Source organism: Malurus melanocephalus, unplaced genomic scaffold (assembly GCF_030028575.1).
Source record: "Malurus melanocephalus ecotype Western Australia unplaced genomic scaffold, MMel_1.1 scaffold_10, whole genome shotgun sequence".
In the NCBI taxonomy this organism is placed as follows: domain Eukaryota; kingdom Metazoa; phylum Chordata; class Aves; order Passeriformes; family Maluridae; genus Malurus; species Malurus melanocephalus.
The window spans coordinates 3,031,049-3,055,424 of NW_026623242.1; the positions used below are offsets into that span (position 1 = coordinate 3,031,049).

Below are 24,376 nucleotides of genomic sequence, written 5' to 3' on the forward strand. Positions count from 1 at the left end.
TGACCTTTTGTTGCTGCATTTTGTACCTCAGTTAGCTAAATTAATGTCTGCTTGGAACATAGTATGAGATCACAGAATTTGGAAAAGAATAACCTTTGTGTGTGGATTAATAAAGTTCTACACTTGCAAGAAAATGAGCAACCACGTTCTTTCTGAGAATCAGCCACTCAGTGGAGGCACCAAGGCAAAGACAGTCCCCACAGAAGACCCAGGCGGTGTTTTGAAAGCCACTTCATGTCTTCAAAGTTATCATGATGCCCTCCAACATGATACATGAACATTAAGGACTTCCCAGAAGCATTTGTAGCATTTGAGGAAAAGTTCAAGTRATAAAGGCATTCAGCACAGACATTGTCTTGCTCTTGTCAAAACAACACTGCCCTACCCAAGGGCGTGACATCTGCTCTGCTGTGCATCAGGTGACAGGTGGAGACTCCTTGAGAAATGCCTTTGCTTTGTAAAAGTTCACAAATGGCCCCATCTTTGCTCACCATTCGCATTTCCAGGACCCATCTCCTGGAGCTCAGTGCTCGGACAACTCTGGGACAGAAAATGTGATCGTTCACTGTTAACTTGTGTAAAACCACCAAGYCCAGGAGAAATGGGGAATATTACTCAGAGCTAGATAATTGGAAAAAAAGTCAATATAAAAATGCATTTTTGAGATTCTATTCTTTTTCGGAAACAAGATATTATAATGGAGATGCTAGTGTTTTTTCAGACCCGAAGCTTTGCCTGCAGCAGTGTGATGACACCAGGCTCAGCCTTTGCTGAGTTTTTTTAGCCCTTACAGTTTTGGAGGTACATTGGAAAATGCAAACTATGATTTCAAAATCCAGGGGAACTAATAAATAGAGCTCTAAACTTATTGATTTTAAGGTTTTTGTGCTCCTCCTCAATCAGACTGACATAGGAATGGAAGTGACTTAAAGGAACAATTTTTGTTTGCTTTGCATTTCTTTAAAGTCTTTTTGTTTGCTTTGCATTTCTTTAAAGTCTGTGACAGGCATTTAGACTCCTTCTTTGCTCACAAATGCTGTGTTTGGGTTTTTCTGCTGTTTTTTTTTCTTGACATTGCTGATAGAGCAGATGATGACAACTCCTGCCTTCTCCACGTCCTTTGACATTCACCCTTTGCTGTGCTCTGCCAAATCAGTCTCTTTTTAACACCATTATTTCACTGCAGGCTTGACTTGCACCCAAGTGTCAGTCAGAGCTGGGAGCCACTAACCTCAGGAAACCTGCAGGTAAATAAATCCAAAAGAGCTCTTCCAAATGTCTTGCTGAAATGTGCGAAAATTTTTTGCTGCTTTTACTGTATGTTACAGTATTGTATAGTTGTGTTTCTTACTTTGAAGATCCATTTTATTGGGGTGGCAGTCACATTTCTGTTTAGAGTGGAGCTTTCCCATAAATAGGGAATTAAACTTCAGCTGTTAGAGGGTGATTTGTCACAGGCCCATTAAATGTCTGTCTGCTCAGCCCTGCTGAAATGTCTCCATGCAAAAGGGAAATGGTTATATTTTCTGTCCTCTTTCTTGGTGTTGAACATGTCYGAGCAGCATCTCACTAAAGCAAGCTTGAAAAGCAGGAAGTCCTTGGACTGCTTCCTCTTTCTCACACCAACAGGAGCCAAGCTCACCACATGTATTATATTTATGTAAAAGACCTTAGAGATTGTTAGTGAAATGTCTGGTCTAGACTGTGCCCTGGTTATCTGTGCCTGGGCAGCTCCACTGGACACCAGTATTTGCACAAACCAGCAGTTCGTCTCAGAGCAAATGAATCACTTTTCTGCCAAAGCACTGACCTCCTGTGATTGATTGACCTGGTGAACGGCCCTCAGCTGACAACAGGCCATAAAAAAAGGGACTTCTGTGCAAAGGACTCTCATTAGACTCTGAACTGCTTGGAGCCATGAGGGTGATACTGTTGGCCGTGGTTTATATCCCATTCATCGTGGCTGTGGAACGGTAAGAAAACATGTCAGGTGTCGCTGGCACACGCCTCAGCTGGCTTCGTGGGGTGATCTGTGCTTGTTGCTACTTGAGGTCTCAAAAAAGAAACATTTTTTTTAAAGAAAAAAAGATAATATGAGAGTTCTAGAGAGGAAAATCAGTTATTTTTTTGTGTGTTTATTTTATTTGCATAGAATCCCCTTGATTCGATTCAAGTCTATCAAGAAACAGCTGAAGGAAAAGGGAGAATTAGAGGACTTTTGGAGGAATCACCACCCTGATGTGTTTGCCCGGAGGTATCTGCATTGCTTCCCTGCTGATATTGCTTTATCAGTAGGAACTGCTTCAGAAAGGCTGTACGATTACATGAATGTAAGTACACTTTTGGTAAAACAATCATTAGGACTCGTCATTCTATTGAAGGCAGATGTTTTTTTCCAGTGCATTTCAAATCAAGTCTGTCAAAGAAATTATAGGGCTTAAGGTGTTGCTTTATGCTATAAATATTAGATCATAAAAAAMCAGTTTGTGATGTGCAAAATAAAGCATGTCTATGTCTAGGGTAGCATGGGACCTGGGTAGAAAGCTGATGTAGACCAGCAGTGGTAGTCCTGTGACAAGTTTTATTTTTGTATGGATACGTATTGGACTTGATTGAGTCCCAAAAGAAATATGGGAGGTTTGCCTGTGTCAGTCTTGGCAAACTATAGGGTTTTGCATAGCAGAATCTGAATTACTTCGTTTAGTCATATTCTATTTACCAGAGGCTTGGATGCTTCTGTGTTATAAAAAACATCCTCCAAATCTCATTTATTTGAACAGGTGGAGTCATAAATGAGTGATAACAATGACCAAAATAGAGTTTTTTGTTGTTCTGCTTTTATCTCTGGATGTTGAATATGTATTAAATATTGAAGGCTGACATGAGAGAGTTTACCATCTAAATTAAAAGAGGAAAAATACTCGTTTCATTGGATCTCAGACAGGCAAATCAGCTTACATTTTGTAAGCATTTTGTCCATTTGGATGGTCTCTGTTTTCTGTTTTATTTGGTTCTTCTGCTATGCTTATCTCAAGAAAACTAAGCTGCAGAAATGTTATGAAGTCCATCTGAACAGGGAACGGAATGAAAGGGAAGGCCAAATTAATTCAGCAAGAACTTACTGACACCTGAGGGCCATGAAGAAGTGTGTGAAGAAGAACAAAAGACAAAGAAACATTTCAAAATTTTTAAATGTTAAAAGCTTATTTCAAAGAGGGACAAATCTCAAAACAACAAAGCAAAACCCACTTCCCCAGCACGTTCAGGTAGCACCAGGAAAGGATTTATTGCAGTGTGTATGAAAGTTTTATGGAGTATGTTTGTGGGTTTTCTGGTTGTATGTTTTTTGGGTGTTTTTTTTTTTTTTTAAATGAACATCCCTTAGGTTTGTTTAATGCAAGAAGAAATAGAATCCTACTGTACAGTTGGATATTCTCTTAAATGGTATGCTTGCTTGCCTTTTCAAGATTACCTCTTTCAGACTGTAAATTCTGGGGTCAGAAATACCAGTGTATTAATTAACAAGTATACACTTGAAGGTACATATTCAAATACTCTTATTGCTGAACGAAGTTTGGCACTAGATTGCTTTTCTATCTATGGTTGAATTCCAGAAATGCCTTTTCCTAAAAATAGGTCTCTTAATGCTAAAGTGCACTTCCAGGACCAGATAGGAGCACTTAGACACTTGTATACGGGATGTGGATAAGCACTTCACTGCAGCATTCACRTGTCCACAGATTATCTCAGTCTCARCTGGTATCCAGGGATGGTCAGTGGTTTCTTCATCCACTGGGTGATCTTTGTTYAGTACATCAGGAGCAGTTTGTACCACGCCATACTATGATATTGCTATTTAATATATAGCTGCTGTAACTGCTGCTAATTTCAAAGGAAAAAGGGCAGCCACATCGGACAGTGTTTGTGCCAGTGGTCAGAGCCCTCTGAAGCTGGCAGAGGCAGGTTGTGCTGGCTTTGCAACACTGATTTCTTACTGACATCAGTAAAGAAAAGCCTGAARGACTGTGTGGTCATGTGAGTTTCTTCTTGGGGATGACCTTGCCACCTCCAAAGCCAGTGCGAGAGGGTTTGTTGACTCCATAGGGAACCCAMCAGAATGTTTGCTTAAAAGGCTTTAAAAATGCCACACTGCTGTGCGTTCAGCTGGAGTGAAGCCACCCGTGGGACCAGACACACTTCCCTGTGATGTGCATTTACATTTAAGTGGAACTGCACGGAACCCCCTGGGAAAGCGCTCCTCCTGAGCAGGGAGCTCCTCAGGAATGGCTGGCTGGAGGTAGCCCAGGGCTGACGGGGCTGTTCCCCCCACAGGCTCAGTACTACGGGGTTGTGAGCGTCGGGACGCCGCCCCAGAGATTCACCGTCGTGTTTGACACCGGCTCCTCCAACTTCTGGGTCCCTTCCGCCTACTGCATCAGCGAGGCCTGCAGTAAGAAACATTATTCTCCCCAACCATTCTCTTGTCTTGAGTCCAGAGACCTTGCCTACTCCTCCTTTCCCAAGAAGTTTGCCCAGAGCAGGGATCTGAAAGGGGAGGTTTTRGGGAATCCCTCAGGGCCTCTCTCCTCTGCCTGGTTTGCCCCTCATGTCACCTTGCAGCCAGGGCAGGCACCAGCTGCAACTGCCCCAAATCCCTCTGCACCGTGAGGTAAAGAGCATGAAAATAGACCTGGAGACCTACAAACAGGTGGAAATGCCCATTTTTTTTCTAATTTGCCTTTAAAAGACAAAATTACCTCTCAGGTACAGAAAAACTGGGGTGTCTTCAGGGGAACTGAGGTGCCTGCTGTACTTTTTCAACATTATTCTCATGAGAGAAGTAATAATCTGGCTCTCCTACATCTCATCTGGTTCTGCATTGAGGGGTGGCTGCATTGCCAGGAGATGTAATTTTTTTGTCTAGGGGTGCACCAGAAATTTAAGTCCTTCAAGTCAGATTCATATGAGCACGGAGGGGAAGCCTTCTCCCTGCAGTATGGCTCGGGACAGCTTCTGGGCATTGCTGGCAAAGACACGCTGCAGGTGAGTATTCCTCTAAAAGGGGTGTCAGCCTTCACATCAACTGTTTTGGGGCRGTTCAGATACTGGCCTTGCCCTGGAAAACCTTGCCTGGCAARGGGAGGGTGAGGTCCCACCAAGCTGATTGCTGAGAGGTGTGTGTGCTGCTCCAGCTTTGGGCTACCAGCACAAAAGCCTCAGATTTTATTTTTCGTTTCTGCTTGTCTTCTTGGATCCTGTTCTGGGCTTATGAACAAGCAGCCACATAATTTAGGCATTCTAACGAATTGGTGCAGCCTACCTGCCAGATGGGATGTGCTATATTGATGCAAGTCACACAAAGATATCCAGGCTTTATAAACTGAAAAAATCCATTGATATRGATCAGAAATATGGCTAATTTCTTGTTATTGATGGTGTCACTACTTTCAGCTGTGGTTGTTCTTTGCTTGGTTGTTTGTTGATTATATTTTTTACCAAACAGATAAGTAACATCTCCATCAAGGGACAGGACTTCGGCGAGTCAGTGTTTGAGCCAGGAACAACTTTTGTCCTTGCCCACTTTGATGGTGTGCTGGGCTTAGGCTACCCCTCCTTAGCAGTGGGCAATGCTCTGCCTGTGTTTGACAGCATCATGAACCAGAACCTGGTAGAGGAGCCAGTCTTCTCTTTCTATCTGAAAAGGTCTGTATTTGAAACTATTCTGCCAAAAGCAAAGTACATCTATTTTAACTGTTCATAGAAATAACTGCATCCGTATAAATCTTCAACTCTAGAAAGAAATTTCCCTCATTATTTTGATTCTTGGGTTTTTTTTTCCAATTTGACACTGAAAATTATGGCATGAAAAGCAAAATGTTATAGGGAGGACCATGGCTTTTTGGACAGAGATTTGTTCTTGTTGGAGCTGGTCATAAAGAAAAGAGAAGTTCCCAGCTCAGACTCGCCATGTCTGTTGCCAGAGGTTTCCCTCTGACCCATGGAAATGAATAGAGATGCTGTGCTAAACCCAAATAGCCACGTTTCAGAAAAATATTGTTCCCTAATCTGGACCTGCCTGCAACTCCACCTATTCCTCTAGTGTTTATTCTGAGCTGAGTGTAGCAACTGGCTCAGCCTGCTCATGATGCCTGCCTTGGTGTCTACAGTAAGTCTTCTCAGAGATTGTTTGGAGGGTCTAATTTGGCACATATGCAGTGATAATTTAGGAATAATCTCTTTCAGCCCTCCATATCTGAATTTAGAAAAGGCTGTGGTTTGTCTTTTGCTTTCTGAATGTAATCTCATTGGTGCATGCTGTCATACTCCCAGGTCTGTGTTAACCTGTTTTCTGCTTTCAGAGGAGATGACACAGAGAATGGTGGTGAGTTGATTCTGGGGGGAATAGACCATTCTCTCTACAAAGGTTCAATCCACTGGGTCCCAGTCACTGAGAAAAGCTACTGGCAAATACACGTGAACAAGTATGTATGTCTTGATGAAAAATGTGGTGGAATTCACCCGCCTCGGTAAATCCACAGAGACAGAAACACCTGGTGATACAAGTGCAGGAAGACTCAGCTGCAGTGTTTTATCCTCCTGCCACTCAAAGAGGGGCTCACCACGATGACACCGGGGTTTGCTCTCTAAACCTGCTGTGACACGGGTAGCTGGTTTCTGGGAGAGCATGTTAGTGGTTCAATGTGATACACCAGTTCAGTTAAGGATACCAGTTAATTTAGGGCACACAGGAGTGGAATCCAGCTTTGGGTCCTGCTCTCATCTTTCCTGCTAACTTTGGTAAAAATTCCTTTGTTCTGCCTTTAGCACACTGCCTAAATTGATGAGAACACATACCTGTGCCTACATCAGCAGGCAGTAAATGATTAGGGCTGTAACAGTCCCAAGAAAGAAAAGTGAGTCCACAGACATTCTTRTCTTTAGCAAAGCTTGGCAGATAATTTTAAACAAAGAATCACAGAATCATTATGTCGGAAAAGATCATTAAGATTGAGTACAACCGTCAACCTAACACTACCACAAAGTGCATGACTCAACCACGTCCTCTAGCGCCACATTCACACATCTTTTCAACACTTCCAAGGATGCTCACCCTAACACTTTGCTGGGAAGCCTGTTCCAATGCTTTACAACCTTTCCTGTGAAGTATTTTTTCCTAATATCCAATTAAACCTACTCTGGTGCAACTTGAGGTAATTTCCTCTTGTCCTGTCACTTGTCTGGGGTTAACTTCAGTCAGTACTCTGGTACTTTAGCTAGCAATAATATAGTATTTCAGTCACAGTGTACATGCCATTTGCTTAAAGATGCTTTTTTTTTTTCACTTGCAGTATAAAGATCCAGGGTCGGGTGGCATTTTGCTCCCATGGCTGCGAAGCCATCGTTGACTCAGGCACTTCTCTTATCACCGGCCCCTCTTCACAAATCAGGCGACTGCAGGAGTATATCGGGGCAAGTCCATCAAATACTGGAGAGGTAAAAATTGCCAGAAAACAGCTAGAAAGGGAGAAACTGGTATTTGGTGCAAAGAGCTTATAGGGTTGGAAAATAACCAAAGTAACTGCTTAGACAGGTGCCAGCGAAAGCCTTGTTTCCAGGCCAGCATTGAGCCAAGGTGATTTTGACCTGTATGCTTTGCCCCACCCTCCTCCCAAATGTGCACTTCCTCTTCCAGACTGCTGTGCAAGAAAATAATGGGAACATCTGTTTGAGGAATCAATCTGATCTCTTCATGACAGATAATTTTCTTTTGGAAGCTCAGAGCATTTTCAAGATCCCCAGCTATAGCTGTTGGCTCCCCCAAGCTAGGAGGGATTTGGTGCTGATGGCCAGCTATGTCAGCATCAAATTGAAAGGGAATGGTATTTTAATGACAGCCCCACAGTGGCTTCACTGACAGGACCTCTCACTCTCAGCTAGCAGTGGAGCAGTTGGTATTGTGCCAGAGGTCCTGGGAGGGATGCACATCAGTGTCACTCACAATGCTGGCTCCTGGCAGACGAGTCACAGCGCACAGGACAAGGCTTGCTGTCTCTTACTCTTCGTCCTGAACCTTTTCCCTCTGACCCCTTTTCTGGTTTTCCTTTCTTCCCTGCTGCTGTCTCCTTGCTGCCTCTCCTCACCTCTCGTTCCTGCTCCTCCAGAGAAAGAGCAGCTTATTTCTACCATGCCTTATTGATGGCCCTTGGCTGACTCCCACAGGTCATTAGCATGTTGCCACAGCTCCAGTGCCCAAGGACAGCTGCTATGTATGGCTTTTGTTAACTTCCCATGTCACAGTATATTCTGAAATGGAAGGGACCCACAAGGATTATCAAATCCAACTCTCAAGTGAATGGCCCACGCAGCTATCAAACCCATGACCTTGATGTTATTAGCACCATGTCCTAACCAGGCGAACAAATCTCAATTTGTCTCTATCCTGACCCAAAACTGCTCTCGGAAGAAAATTAAGAGTATTACAAGTGCCCAGTGCACTGGACAAAGAGTAAAGACAAAAATGGACTCTTAATYCACCTTCATTTGCAAGGGGAGGACTTGGAGTGACATCTATGTAACTCCTGAGGGTCCTAATTATTTCTCAATTAAACTTTTACCCTTGATTTTCTTCAATTTTTTAGGWATGTGCCAAAGGGTGTGCTTTAATAACAAGCTGATTTTTTAAAGATTCATGCTAACATGGAACACAGATAAAATACATATTTCCAATGTACTCAYACTAGCCTAAAATAAACAAGGAACGGGCCATTGCCATATAAGTTCATACACATCAGTGCTGATGTAAGAACACTCAGCTGGCATCTCAGATTCCACAAAAAAGCATCCTGAAAATAAGACTTTCTGTGACTGGTTTTTAACAATCATAGACAGACTGAGCATTGTGGCTTAAATTTATGCCAATAAAAGTGAATGTATCCATCCATGATTTTACCAGAACTTTTATCTCTTTTCAGCAAGGATTGATTTGTTCTGGATGTACTATTCTGTAATAGCTATGTAAAAGAATTATATCTTGCTTCTTGTCTCCTACAAATCATTTTACTAGKTTTTTTTACCCTTGTCTTCTGTATCCCATGGTTTATTTTGTTCTAATGGTATGACAGCTGGTAAGTGTAGACAGAGGTAGGGTTATATTCTCATAAAATAGATTTAAAAAACAGCAAAAAGCAGATTTTTCCTTCTAGGAAGCCTCTAAAACGATGACTTTAAACACTACAATTTGCAGCAAAAATCCCTCTGGGATCTGGAGCATTCTGCACTGCCATTTCACACACCAGTTCTTTAATGAAATAACTACAAAGTCCAGGAAATTATCTTCTCTTTTACTGTAAGTGAATGTGTTATTTATGSAAATGAATAACCGTGGCAGAGTTTAGTCCTTCTCCACACTCCAGGGCAAAGTATAAGTATACAGTATTCCTCCCTAAGTTTTTTCCCTGCCATGATGGTATTATGGGAGGACCTGGGGTGAACTGCAGCTATAGGGCACTTCCTCTGTGGCTGGAGCAGCTCCCTTTTCCCTGTCAAGGCCAGAGCATTGGAGGATTTTTGCCCAGCAGACCTTGCTGGCGTAGGCTCGCTGGGGCTCACACACTTACTTTTGCTTTTGAGTTGCACAGAGAGGATATCAGAGTCCTCCTTCGCCTCCTTCATTTTGRGACTTGCAAGGGTTTTCATCAGCCTGGGATCCCTGGGGACTTTGGTGCAGTGGTCTGGGCTGCTGGGCTAGTTTGAGTGAGTGCAGGAACTGGAAAACTGGAGAGCAGTGTTGGTCTGTAAGTTAGCCTGCTGCTGCTTCTCTGTAGTAAATTCACTATTGCCTATTCCAAAAGCCTTGGATTCAAAGGGCAGTATTTAAAAACAAAATGATCCCATCTCAGTGAGTGCACCATGTACAGTTTCTTGTAGACTGCAGAAGATTGTCGAGCTTGCCTCACATTAGCTTCACGATTGGACACCACGAGTACAAGCTGACAGCAGAGCAGTACATCATAAAGGTGCGTATCCACAGCTTCCCTGCTCCCTGTGCCTCACTCCCTGAGCTGGGGATGGAGCAGGCTGCTGCAGGGATGTGCTTTCCCTTCCAGGAGTCTATTGATGACCAAACCTTCTGCATGAGYGGCTTTCAGTCTCTCGACATCCCCACTCGCACTGGCTCGCTCTGGATTTTAGGAGATGTCTTCATGTCTGCATTTTACTGCATTTTTGACCGTGGGAATGACAGAGTGGGATTTGCAAAAGCTGTTCACAGGAAGGATTACTATTGAGCCATAATAGCATTTACTCTGTCTTAACTCAAACGTTAATGTAATGATCATCAACACGTGGGAGGAAGAGCTTTTTCTGAGACTCTGGACCTAAATGCACATTGTGTTGTCCCCATCCAGGTTTTAAGGACTTTGCAGTGATCCTTGTCTGAGATGATATAGTTTGGTTAAATATCTATATGTTTGTAACAGAGAAACAATTTTTCCTGAGTAACTGTCAGACACTACAGCTCTCAGGATAAAGCAGCAGAGCAGCTCAGCACTCAGAATTGCAAAAGATCAGGAAGAATAAAAATGCTGAACTGTGCCAGGCTGACAAGATAGCAGCAAACTAATGAGTGGGGCAAACTAATCTTAGTCCTGTCTGGTCTGGCTATYCTATTTTGTTTTGTGTGCTACTTTCCACCTCATTTTCTACAGCTTTCTTTTTCATCATAATTTTCCATGGTTTGGGTTTTGTTCAACTTTSTTTCCTTAGTGCCATGGATATTCTCTTTAAATCAGCTTGCTCCAACCAGCTTATATAAACAGAAATTTGACTGATGCCTGGGTGGTCACTAATTTCGACTACTGTTCCTTGCACAATTTCCTACTCCTTACACCATCACTTAAACATGTCTTTTCCCTTGAGTTCATTATGCCTTGAAAATTACTCTCTTTTGTGTCTYAGCATTTGACATCTCTGATTTGGGTCAGGTGCTGCTTTTAGCAGCTGGCACCTTTGCCCCTGAGCGGCGTGAGCAGCTGGAGCTTTGTCTCAGCATAATGTCCACACTACAAAACCCAGAATGCAGCTGGTGCAAAGGGATACCACAGTGTTCCTCCACTTCAGATGAGTCATGGGATCCATGTGCCAGTGCTACACACCTACTGCCTCTTGCTCAGCCCTTCTTGTCAGCAGTGGCAGCAGTTTCAGATGAAACTGCCACAGGTAGTTACTCTGATTTGGCAAAAGAAAATTAACTCAAATTATTCCCATTGGAGTACTTGTTTGGATTGCTAAAGCTGATACTGCCCCTGTACACRTGAATAAAACTTCACCAAACAAAATTTTCTTTGATCTTAATGCTGTTTCAGTTATATTTTATGGTTTTTTACAGTTGTTCCAGTGCTGGAGAGGAAGGCACTTGAGAGTAGACCAACAATTGGAAATTCAGGTTGCTCTGTGTTCCGGAGGGAAAAAACATGTTGGCCAGTTGGAGCTGCTTGTATCTTCCCGAAGCCAAAAAAATGTCTGTAGTCCCAGCCCTGTGCACCCAGCAGGGCAGAGGCATGGGGAGATGGAGAGTGGCCCCATAGTGGCATTGCTGGGACAGAGGTTGGTGGCCTCCAGGGACTTGCTGCTGCTGTCTGTCTGGATGTACCTGGCACAGACCAAAGGCAATGTCCATTGYAGTGTCATGATCACAGCCTCTTGTATGTTAAGTCTTCAGTTGTAACACTGAATAAGCATTAGAAAACCAGGATGGTTTTCCTATAGGTGTCTCTGAAATACTGATCTTGCTTTCCAGTTTGAAACACTCCTTTTTTTTCCGGTGCCTGTTTTCATGACTCTATTTGCAGCCTCATTGTGTTACACATTTGGCATCCAAGCTATCAGCCTCTAGCAAAGGAGACTCTGCTGCCAGCTGTCTCTTTCTGCAGACAAGATTGAGCTGTGTGAAGTTACCATGTATTTCAGGCCAGTCTTGCCTTGATTCTCCTTTGTCCATGTCACTCTTAAAGAATGGATTGACCTTGAGCTAACTTATTTGTCTTGAAAATATAACCTTTTTGGCCATAAACTGAGACAAACAAACATCTGTAAAGTCCTATCCCTCATTTAACAGCAGCAGGGTATTTTTGTTTTCTCCACTATGCAGCAGACTTAACACTCTGGTACATTTTCATTATTTATAAAATAAGTATATTTTGTATAGTCAAAGTTAGAGRTCTGTTATTTATGACAGAAAATTTTAAGGGTGTTGGGACATGTCCCCGCAGCCAGTCAGTCCCAGCACCGACATCTTGGCTCTATGAATTCCAGCAGAGTGTGAACACATCCTAGAAACAGGTGGAAAGTCAGGCAGCATGCACAGGGACAAGCCCTCTCTTTGTCCTGACATATCTGATCCTGCTCAGGATTAACACCATTTGATGGGAGCAAACTGCTGCTCTGACCTACTTGTCTATCTTGGTGCTGTTCTATCCTTTTCCAGCTTTGCCAGCTTCTGTAAGTCTGCCTTGCTGTTCCTGGTAGACATCAAGCTGATTTGCACGATAGGTCAAACCCTTGCYACAAGTGCTTCTTGACAGTTCAGTACAACCAGGATGATGGTGTTTCTCAAAGGGCCTTTATTCATGCAATAATTCAGCATTGCTTATACCTGTGAACATCAATTGTAGATTGTTCAGTTTGCTGTAATAGTCCATTTACCATGCTAAGGCAAATAGTTTTCTGAGAGAAGTGCCTATGAGAGCACATAATCCCAAAAGATGATTTAATAGAAATCAGAGTCCGCAGATTTTTGCAAAAGTGAGATAACAGACTAAATGAGGAGAGGAAATATTTCTGGTAAGTCATCCCAGCACTAGCTTCTTCATAAGCAATGATCAGAATACTGTAGCTAACTGGGAGCTGGCCCACTGTGTGAAATGCTGGTTGTGGATTACAGATTGTATGGCGTGACTTCAGAGCTGTAATTCCTACTTTAGCATGCATCTACATGTCTAAYAGACACCTTTGTGGGGCTTGACTGATGCTCTTTCCTAGATAATGGCTGCTGTGGGGCCACCCTTAGCCTCCTTCATATAATGAACATTTCTAGGGCCAGGGAGTGCAGGCAAAGTGAGTGGGAGAGGTAGCACAATCATTGCAGATCAGATGTGTTATGTCCCGGTGGAAAGCAGCAGTGTGCATCCTAGGCAGTGGCCAGGCTGAGAAAAAGATGAGCAGAGCTGGATGTTAAGAAGCTGGGAAGGCTTTTTCACACGTAGCAGTGCTGGGATGAAAAAAGCTGATGTCTCGATCGGGGACAAAGAGCACATTGGTCCAATACCTTAAGCCCTGGTGGAAGCTGTGTGAAGGATTAGAGTGAGGAGATGTGGTGGGACTGGACTCTCAGTGCAGGTCTGTGGTGGATGCTTGAGAGTCATCTCTAATTCCTGGCTTAAATTCCCTCACAGCATGAAGCACAGCTCCCCAAACRTATATCCTGAGAGGACAGAGCTAGATAATGGTCCAGACTTCCTTCACAGATGCTGAAAAACCTTACCATCAATGYATGGCTAGGAAGAGTATGGCCAGACTCCCCAGAAACTTGTATTGCTCTCCTGACTCTAAYGAAGTTCCATAGAGGAGAGCAACAGTTACCTTCACTTTATTTTTAGCTGTGTGACTGGAGCTGGCTGGCTATCCTTAAAATTCGTTGTTTATACTTAAAAATTTCCATGTATTTAAGTTAAGATCATTGGTAAATTAAGTTCCTTGACAATTGCAGATGCGATTAAATTGAGAAAACATTAAATTGAAAAGGATGGCTTCAGCTACAAGAAGGAGGGAATTGGGAGGAAAAAGGGAATGCTTCCAGAAGTTAGGTAAGGGCCATTCAGAAAAGTGGACTGCTAGGCTAAGGTGCTGTTTATTTCAACATAATTTCACTCCACAGAATTTCTCATTTTGTTCGTCAAACCTTAATGAAGCAACCTTAATTGCCTGAAGAGTTGTGATGGAGTGACAAGAGTGCGGKTCCGCCAGAACACGTGACTCCAAACTGTGATCAAATTTCAGTAAGCTGCTGTCAGACACCAGTGTCACCTTATCTCAAGGTGTGAAAAAGGCCTTCCATAGGTGCCTGGCAAATCTGTGCTTGACTTTTCTGCATATCTGCAATTTACATAATATGAGTTTAAACAGTGCTTCCTTGGTCCAGGTGTTCTTTGCCTCCAAAGCCGACATGGATGCATGTGTTTTTGTCTAGTGTCTTGGAGGATTTGAGAGTGTAGCTGTGCTCAGACCCTGCCTAATATACAGCAGTAGGAGTCAATTCACAGACTGAAACAAAGGCAGAGGAAGTAGAAGTGGGGAGGGTGGTTGATTTTTTTTTAAATCTACCCAGACGAGATCGAATCCTGCTGTATGTCATAGCCTGCTACAAGAGCTCCTCACCTAAGTTGTTGGTCATTGGAGCAGGAGCAGGCAGATCTGTTAATTCCCTTCCCAGCTTCTAAAAGTCCTAAAATATTCCAGGAGCCACTGGTGTTACAGTTACCCTGGCAGAGAGGTGGTTTGTTTTCTGAAAGTGCAATCTTCTGAGCAAGAGAGCTGGGTGCACTTGCTGTCCATGCTGTCCGTACTGCTTTTGGTGGCTGTGGCAGACTCATCATTTTCTCCCCCTCTTTCTTTTCTTTCCAATCCCTGAGCTACCTGGTCTCTCCCTTGTCTGGGGAGATGCTGTACTCACTCATGGGAGAATGCTCCASACTGTACTTTTGTAAACATGGATGAGAGCTAAAACCAAGGAGCTGTAGTTGATTTCCTGGCCTGCTTTCAGACATCTTGCAGGAGTGATAGCTGGAAAGCCAGCTACCAGGAGGTTTGGGGAGATGGCTTGGTCATCCCTGGAGTAGCAGGAGCCACCTAATGCTGACTCAGGTTTGGGTTAATTAAGAATGGGTGTGTTACATCTGGGAAACATGGGAATGGGGGAGAGGTTTAGGAAGTGGACTACAATTTTTCKAGCAGTCTCGGGCCACTTTGTTATCTGCCTGGGATGACTACAACCTGTGCACTTCCAGCTAAAGAGCTATCTCCCCAAGAGGGGAGCCCTAAGCTGAGGTTCCATGGAGCCTCATTTTACAATAAACTGTCCCTGGGTATGCCACATATGTGCACTCAGACCTCCCATGCCCAGCTCACCAGCTGTTTTGCACCTTTCATTTTTCTTAATCAAGTAAAACATTTATTCTTTTTATTTTTTCCACTCTTCAGTGGCACAGCTTCATCAGGAGCGGGGCAGGATGCTGTTCTACACAAATGAGGASCCTGATTTTTTGAGTTTCACCAGGCTGTGAGAGATGGTGAGCTGAATTTCTCCAGGCTGAGAAGGGAATTGAGCCCACATCTTGGCTTCAAGCCACTGGAGTAGAAACCAAAACTGTTGGTGGACCTCACAGGGGTGTCATGGACCTTAATTAAGCATACAAAGGCAGCAGAGTTCAGCATGGATCCAGAGAGGACAGAACCATCCCACTCTACTGATAACCTAAATGTTTCCTCTAGTTGAGCCTACACAGCTCTCTACCATGTACACTAGCTGATTTACATCCAGTCCTCAGGCTCCCAGTTCTCYCTGCAAATGTTTTTCCCACAGAGTCACAGATCTCAAGCCAGTGACCAAGTGGTTTAAAGTATGCCACAACAATGCCACCTGTTTAGGTGCCCAAATCCTCTGCTGGATCTTGTTCACAACTTAGTCTGAGTATCGAGTCTGACATTCTACACTTTCAGCAAATTTGTGTGAGAACCACATTCAAGAAGTTCAGTCAAATCCAGAGGAAGAACRGTCAAAGCTTTCTTTCACTTTCCTCATTAGAAAATTCTACTATGGCTGTTTCTTTACTGTCCAGGTTTTCCCATAAGTCCTGCATCTCAAATGTCTGTGGAGCAGAAGTAACATTTTGTCCATCACTGAATGTCCTTTGTTGTGAAGTTGTCCCAGGATCTGTCAAAGGCGGTGCAGCATCATCATTTGATGCTGTACTGGGACTGTGAAAGCTTGGTAAGCTCCATCGCTGAAGGTTTCTCTCATGATCTGTTATGAGACCAGCGATGTTACTCACCTGGGGCTCATGTTTGGGCTCCCCTATCACACTGGGAAGTGACTGATGCACCTCYGAACTTGAGGGGTATGGAGTCATTTCGGGGGCGAAAAATGGTTGGGTCAGAAGAGCCATATTTGCCTCAGCCAGGATCCTTTGAAGCTTCTCTTCCGGCACGCTTGCGGAACGCTCTGTTGGCAAGTCTGGTTTGTCCGGCTCATCGGGTGCAATGTCTGTGGCTTCAGAGATGATGACCTCAGGAACTGGCCTGTTTGTCTCGGATGAGGTGTCACTGTCACCAATCTGCGCCTCATTCCTTGAGGTTTCAGTTATGGGTCCCAGCTCTGGGCTACCGTGAAGTCTGTTACTTCTGCTAACTCCTTCATGTTTCTTCTTGAAGCTTGAGGTGGAGTGCCTCCCTCTTTTGTGCATTTCCTGCAGCAGTCTGATGTGCCCCTTTTCATCTGCTGGGAAAAACACCGAATTCTCRCTTGCCTGCCGAGTGTAGCGATGGTGGTCTGGGTACGAAGGACCCTCATGGACACTGAGAAACCTCTTGACTCTTCTCAAGACTGAGTACTGTCTCTGGTGTTTCTCCTCTTCCCATGGCCATTCTTCCCCGTAGAGGAATTCAGTATCAGCCAGCCTGCCAAATAAAGCCAGGTAGTAGGTGTCATTAAATGTAGGAAACATTAGGTCTCCATGCACATGCATCCCTCTGTCTCAGACATAGGAACCAAGGCCCTAGTGTATCCCTAAAGAAGAGTCTGAAAAGGATAGAGTGCTGGGATGGAGTACACAGAAAACTCTCTGTGGAGATGTCTCTTCTCCTGAGGACCAGGCTGGGAGGGCATCCAGCCAGGCCTCTGGCACCATTTCATATTTGGGCTGCAGCTTTCTGGGGCAGCTCCACATGGTTAGGCTTGTGCTTAGGGTGAGGGAAAGGGGAGAAARAAGTCCTACTCGCTGTGGTAGTTTGTTTTTCAGGAGAATCCTTCAGGCAAAAATAAGACAGTGAAAAAGCCACTGCTGGAAACAGAGGACAATAGTTTCAAAAAATGTTGAAATTGCTCAGATGGCCAAATGTCACTTAGTTCTGTGGCATGACAGTGTGTCTGAAGGTCTCACATGTRCGTGGTACTCTTCTCCTGCACAGACTTGGTGCTTCCTGAGAAGAACTCTTGATGTGCCTGCCAGTCAACTCAGCACAAATCACTGACTCAGTGCAGCCCAGACAAGCCAGATCAGCCCAGTTACTTGTCCTAAGGGCAAGAATGGCAAAGGGGCTTGGGCCAAACCTGAGGCACAAGGGAGCACAGGCAGGCAACACTAACCTGGAGGGACAGAGGAACTTCATCCAGCATTTGTGAAGATCATAGAATAATTTGTGCTGGAAGGGACCTTTAGAGGCATCTAATCCAACCTTCCTGCAATRAGCAGAGACACCTTTAGYAGGATCAGGTTGCTCATTGCCCCGTCCAACTGGGCCCTCAATGTTTCCAGGACCTCTACAACCTCTTTGGGCAACTTGTTCCAGGTATTAGATTGAAGTGATTAGAGAGGACTTGAGCTCAAGTTTGATGTATTTTCTTTGGACTTGAATGAATTTTTGAGAGCTTATTCTTGAACTCTGTATAAGAACTACTCATTGTTTTTAGAGATATGAACAGTGAAACAGTTCAGATAAGAAAAGAATAAAAAGTCAACACATCAGAGCTGTTTGCATTCCACAGGGGCTGCCAGGGAGCTACTTTTCATTCATTCCTTCTTCATTTTTTTATGTGAAGTGCTTCTATTAAAAAAAATTGTTTGCAGACTTAATGATGTTTCTTTTTTACTAGCTTTCTCCCTAGCAATTCCCATAAAATAAGTTATATTCTATGAATTTTTCTTCTTTACTTTTCCTTTTGCTATTTTACAGTTTTTCCTTAAGGAAATAACTTCTGAAAAGGTTGCATGTGATAAAACAGACTCATATAAACCATTGTCCTTTATAGTAGAATGCATGCAAAAAAGAAAAAATAAGAGGAAGAAAAATGAGAAAAATATTTTGAGGCCAAACAAAACAAAAAATTAAGGACATTTTATTTTGATAAAGGTGGGAAATGATGGAAAAATTGTAAATATCTTGGGCTAATTTTTAAAGATAAAAAATGGCTACTATCAAGTTTTGAAAAAGGTTTTCAGATGAGAACATCTGCTTGCCTAGTATTTTTTCAGGCATGATGGTGTTTACACTTACTGACCTATATTACAGCATGCCACAAATATTTAAACTAACAGCTTCTAAGCTTACTGGCCTATTCCTGATTTCTCATATAGATCCTGACAACAGGGGGCAATCCTATACCCTCTATGTTTCTTTATAACCATCGTTTGTTGATCTCTGCAAATATATCCTCTTCATACCTTCACAAAATCTGACTATTTCAACTTCCATGCCTAGATTATTAATCAATGAAAAAAGTCATACAACATTGAAGATGATTTCTTGTTGATCTTCACAAAAATATGGACTGATTTTAACTGTCATCTGCTAACTAAATGAACAAAGGAATAGCTATTTTACTAATTGGGGATGTAGGAAGAAGCTGTAGTAAAGAAAGTATTATTGAGAAAAGTCAGTCACTCACTTCAGGTATCATCCTGTGCTCAGAGACTATTAACAAACCCTCCCTGCAAACATGCTCTATTTATTAATTATGCAATTTAAGATATGCATGCATAATTTAGATGAACACATGGACCACTGGAGATATCATCCTTCCAGCTCCAGCCTGCCCACTCCCTCCTAATTTCTTTTCCCATTTTCATCTTCCCCACTTGCAGTATGGTCAGAATGCTCTGACCATCTGCCAATCAATGTGCCCTGTTGGGGTGGTGATCTTTCCGATGGCATTAAGGACCCTTAGTGCTACTCACCCCATTTCAATAGTGGATCCAAGAAATGAAGGAATACAGTAATCAGCAGCTGCTTTTGTGTAGGGTGGCCGGGCAGAGGTGTCATTCCAGTAAATATCTTTCTCCATCCTTGGCAAGTTCATATGCATCTCATCCACCGCCAGAAGTGAAACCTTAGAATTTTTAAGTATAAATCATGTCACTTTAAACATAGTGCACTATATGAAGTAATCTGCTTTATATATACTCCTTGCGTCAATATTTCTTTCAGAAGCAATTTAACATAAGATGTGTATGATKGCCTGAGCATTAGGAAGAAATTCAGTAATACAAGAAACCCTTCAAATCTGGCTATACTCATGAAAGCATAAATTTTATTATAACTTGAGTCTTCTGTACTGCAAAGATATTTGTGCTAGATTGAAGTCCTTCGCACATGTATAATGTAGTTAAATGTGATCACATGCTATGGAAAATCAGTGTAAGTATTACACATGTACCTTAAAATGTCCAGAGGTTAAGAAACTTTCTGATAAGCCTCATTGCCATTTTAAGACATTCTGAATCAAGTATGTGAACATCCTTCTGACAAATTTTACACAACAGGCTCTAAGGCATAGAAGCATGAGTACCCTTAAGAAGTGTGAAGGCAATTTTSTCAGTGTGAAATACTTCCCCACTCTTGCACATACCTGCATTGCTTACTTTGCTTACTTTGCTTAATTTGGTGGTTTACTTGGCCTGCCTTTGCTCCTCCCAACTCCTGGGCTCTGCTTTGTTGTTTCAGTGATCCCCAGCAGAAGTGGAGTCCGACAGCAGCTCAGCCAGCCCTGTGCTTGGCTCTGTCCAAGGGGAGCAGCGGGTGCTGTGGGACCTCCTCATGTCTGAGCTCCTTCTCAGCACAACAGACAGGCGCTCTTTGGGAATCAGGGGTGACTGCAATAAACCTGTACCCTTGTCATCTCACAGCTCTGGCACCAAGGACACTGGCTCAAATACTGCCATGTGTGGCAGCATCAGAACATGAATCRTGGTACTGGCCCTGCTTATTAGTTCAGGGCCCTGCTTGGCCTTCTTAGTATTTTTGCTGCCTTTCTTTTTAAAGGAAGGTTCATAGGCAATGTTTTAATCTCGAGATATTCAGATTAGCAAAACATGTTCTCATCTATGTGGGAATGGCTTTTGGATTTTGCAGGATTGACCTACATTCCATGTTTTTCCAGGCATAGAATGATCTTATAATTTAAGGTCAGCTGCTTGCATGTTTAGTCAGGCATTGTAAATGCCAAATTCCAAAATCAAGATGAATTAGCTTATAAAAATAAACTCTGTGTATCAGAGCCATAGGTAGTTCCTCAGGGAAAGAATATGTTTTGCTGACACTTGTTGCCCTAATTTGTTCCTCAATATAAGACATAGTGTTAGATGTAATGATAACCTATGGTAGGGTAAAGCTGGAAGTAGCAATTACAACAGCAACCTGTAAATTTCTATCGATGCACCAGTTAGTTTCAAAATCATCATCATCTTCTCCAAACGGATTAATGAGTTGTTCAGCGACCTGGAAAGAAAATGAGACAGTGAAGAGAGGTTGGCATGCCATGTCAGGACTGCTGCTGCAGAGAAAGTAGGATTGGATTTTTCTCTCTCTCCCTGCCTGTCACTTACAATCATAGCTTGAGCTCCTGTGTGATGGTTCTGCCAGCCTAGCGAAGGAACAGCTTGCTTTCACTGCAGATTCATATCTCTGTGCCTCACTGGTGCTGTCAATCATAATTGTCAGTGCTGGCCTACTGGGAACTGAGACATGTCTGGGCCAAGGCAATTGTCACATACAATAGTCATTACCTTTCCTTACTGTTGTCTTTGGCTCATTTAAATGAATGGTTTAGCAGCCAGAGGCTGTTATTGCGCTGCTGTCTGCAATAGTTCAGCAGCCCATGGGGTCACTATTCCCAAGCCTTGCACCTGGAGTCTGCTGGAGGGAGTAGAGCTCATCTCTCCATCTCAGCCCTCAGCCCCTGCTTCTTCATCAAGGTTAGCCCTGATGGCAACCTTCCAAGACTTTTGAGGAAAAGCAGCCCACAAAAAAACTTGACTCAGGTCAAGTGCCCTGTGCATTGTGCTAGCCAAATCCAAGGCACAGAATCTGAGTCTGTCCTTTAATTCAGTCTGCTGGCTTGATTTTCTGTACCTGAAGTGTTTGAAACTGCAGGGCAGAAGCTCATGCTGTGGAGGAAACAATCAGAACAGTTAGCTCAGGCACTTTTGTGGTGAGGCACCTTACTTTGGGAATTAGTCTGGAAAGGGAACCCTCTCTGGCTGCCCATATCCAGTGGAAAAACAACCAGAGACTGGCCCAAATCCTCATGATAACTAAARTGCATTTACTGGGGTGTAAGCACGTAGCTGCTGAGGGAGGAAAAAGAAGACTAAATAGGAAAATTAGAAAAAAGAAGTTTTAGGAAATTCAGACTGCTTCTCTATTTCCTAGTTTCTTGGTACACTGATGTTAAATATCCTTTCCCCTCCATGCTTTTCTGCTTCTGTTTATCTTTTTAAGCCCTTTATCATTTTAAGGTTTTGAGGCCAATCACATTCTTGATAATACTTCCAAGCTTTCCTGGTGATCACCAGGGCCATACACAGGAGCAGAGTCAGGTCCTTGGTTTAATGCAGATATGGCTAAAGCATCTGTATGATTAAACAGTCCTGCTCATTAACTTCACTGTGGGCAGCTATGATCTAAATAACTTACAGCTATAAGGCAGTTGCTCCCTGGATATTTTTCCTATTTTCTAGGTTGCACCTGTGGATAAGCACTTGCTGACCCTCTGAGGCCACCAATTCTCAGGTCAGCACTGGCACACAGGAAAAGAGCTGCTGAGTAGATTAACACTACAAAAGCACCTGTAAGGAGGGAGGAATGAAAGCAGACAGGGGTCACCTCTGCTCACACTCTCTGTGGCATTAAATTTTGGGTTCAGTTATGAAAGTGCTGCAATAGGGAGGAACCAGAACACAGTCTGTGTTGCGGCTCTCCAGGGAAGACATGGATCAGCTTCGTGTAAACCAGTGGACCACAACTCAAAAATTCACCGTAAAACCTATCACAAGACCTTAAAATGTGAGCAGGACTGGGACCAAGCAAACAGCAGTGGTGGCCTTTTTTTTGGCTGACCTGGTCCTGGCCTGTGTGACATGACTTTTTTCTCCAGAAAGGAATGTTGTGCTGGACAATTAAACTCTATATTTGGACAGTCCATCTGTCCCTGTAATGAAAATGGGGATTTAGAAGTGTCTCATGTAATGGGAAACTTTGGCCCTGTATTATAGGTATAACAGACCAGGCTTCAGGCCAAGGAATGAGCTCAGTTTACCCATTATTTCTGAGGAATTGCCAAGTTACTGGAAGTCAATATCTCAGGGCCCTTTTTGCTGCCTGGCTGCTGAAGTCCAACATGCTCAGTAGGAAACTGGCTGTAACCTTCAAGATAAAAATATCCTGACTTGGGGCACTGAAGGTTTGGATGAACCTCCGGTCTGAGGAAACACTGCTGATATTAAATTAACTTTTTAAAATTTATTCTCCTCCCTTTCATTTCCTTATGCAGAAGATGTTTCAGTTTCAATGGCACCTCTTACCTGCCATAGCCAGGAGTTGGCAGAAAGCCCTGGGTCTAACTGGAAGAGATGCTATTAACTTCCTTGGGTGCTGAAGAAGGAAACCCCATTTCCCCTCAGCAGCAGGGCAGTCAAGAGGAACAGCTTACAATTTTGTTACCCAGTAGTATAACCCTGGGAGACATAACCTAGAGAAATTGCTACCTTCACATTACCAGCCTCCCTTCCTCTCTCTCCCCCTGCCATCCAGGCTGGTCCCTATGTGGCAAAAYCATTTCCCCCCAGATTTCTTAGGACACAGGACTAGAGGGGCTTGCCCTCCAGGCACTTCATTTTTCCTTCCAATCTGCCAGCTTGGTGTGCTGATTTCTCTACTCTGCCCTTTGGAGTTGGCTGTGGGAAGGTGTCTCTAAAACTGGTCAATTTTATTCAATTTATATTTTAACAGAAACATTAGATCTAAGTTTCTGGCCATGATTAATAGACACAAAAGGAAATCTTAATGTACATGGATCCCAATGCACCAATTTKCTTTTTATTTGGAATTTTTTTCTGGTTAGTCTGTCACAAAGGAGAGAACCACCTTGAGGTATGTGGCTTAATTACTCAGCTATCAGATTGATTGTGATATGTTAGTCTAGCAGTCATCAGTGTACTGATGGGCATATGGGCAGTATCCAATTCCTCTATAACTCTTGTTTTTAATGAATATTTCTTGTGCAGTGGAGTTCTAGCCAAGACTGTCTGTCACTCTCATAGCCCTCTGGAACTGGGGACATTTAATTGACTGCATCTGATGAGGTTAACASCAGATACTATTGGCTTTGATCAAAAGAAGAAAGTGTGATTCAGTCCCTTTCAGCAGATGCCAGGTCTGCAGCCATAGCTCCCCCCYGCAGAATAGAGTGGGAGAAAGGTTTCTTTTAATCTCTTTTCTGTCACTTTATAGTTCAAATCCTGAGACCTGATTTTTGCTGGAGTAATGCTCCATTGGGGAGTTGTGGCTGCATTGGTGCTACTAAAATGGGCTCTGTCAGATTCATGACTAATTCTTACCATACAGTCTCTCAGRTGGAATTAAAAATGTATTGCATGATATTTCTATATGACCACAGACCATTTCAGGCTGAATTCAGCTCTGGTGTAACTTCAGTAATCATTGGTGATTTTATGTGTGTGTCACAGATCTGACACCTTGACCAATCCCCCCAGAAGGGTTCCCCATCACCTGTCCAGAAAGCTGATTTACCTTGAGCCATCCTGCATAGAAGAAGAACTGAAGCAGTGTGAAGATCGGAATGTAAATATCTAAGTCATGTCCCTGATATCCTTGGTCAGTATCCAAAAATTGGCGCCCTATCAGGCAGGCAAAGAAAAAAGTATAGACTGCAAGAGTAACAACCTGCAAAAAAACAGAACTTAATTGAAATAATGGAATAATACAATCTTATGCATAATGCAACACAAATCCAAAGGCCTTTGACTGCCTTTTGCCATGTAATCTATAAATCTAGAGGAGATATTGCAAATACAGAGGCCACAGGAATAATTATGACCAGGAAGAACACTCAGGAAACATAAAAATATTTCAGTGCTGCCCTCCCTTCCTCCAAATTATGAAAGATCTTCAATACTTCTCTTCATTAAATATGCTTTAAATAGTTAGCCAGGCCTTCATGATCCTGTGTGAGTGAGCTCAATAGCTCAGAGACTCTGGTTGAGATTATGACTGTTTTATACTATGAATGCTTTGTATCAACCGCCCC

The 24,376-nt window shown here is 43.1% G+C and overlaps 2 protein-coding genes across 2 annotated transcripts in view; one reads left to right on the forward strand and one right to left on the reverse strand.

Annotated features, from left to right (window-relative positions):
- The first annotated feature begins 1,832 nt into the window (after nucleotides 1-1,832).
- On the forward strand, nucleotides 1,833-12,044 carry LOC130580271 (cathepsin E-A-like). Its single transcript, XM_057377655.1, has 9 exons — nucleotides 1,833-1,973; nucleotides 2,153-2,330; nucleotides 4,333-4,450; nucleotides 4,925-5,043; nucleotides 5,504-5,703; nucleotides 6,360-6,482; nucleotides 7,350-7,494; nucleotides 9,918-10,016; nucleotides 10,107-12,044. The coding sequence occupies exons 1-9, from the start codon at nucleotides 1,918-1,920 to the stop codon at nucleotides 10,284-10,286; spliced, it is 1,218 nt and encodes a 405-aa protein (XP_057233638.1). The 5' UTR covers nucleotides 1,833-1,917; the 3' UTR covers nucleotides 10,287-12,044.
- Nucleotides 12,045-15,830: 3,786 nt separating this feature from the next.
- BEST3 (bestrophin 3) overlaps nucleotides 15,831-24,376 on the reverse strand; it is a 17,417-nt gene continuing 8,871 nt past the window's right edge. The window contains exons 6-9 of the mRNA XM_057377642.1: nucleotides 23,860-24,012; nucleotides 20,467-20,547; nucleotides 19,008-19,159; nucleotides 15,831-16,731 (exon numbers count right to left, since the gene is read on the reverse strand). Of these exons, the coding sequence (XP_057233625.1) occupies nucleotides 15,831-16,731; nucleotides 19,008-19,159; nucleotides 20,467-20,547; nucleotides 23,860-24,012 (1,287 nt within the window). The remainder of the gene's footprint in view (nucleotides 16,732-19,007; nucleotides 19,160-20,466; nucleotides 20,548-23,859; nucleotides 24,013-24,376) is intronic.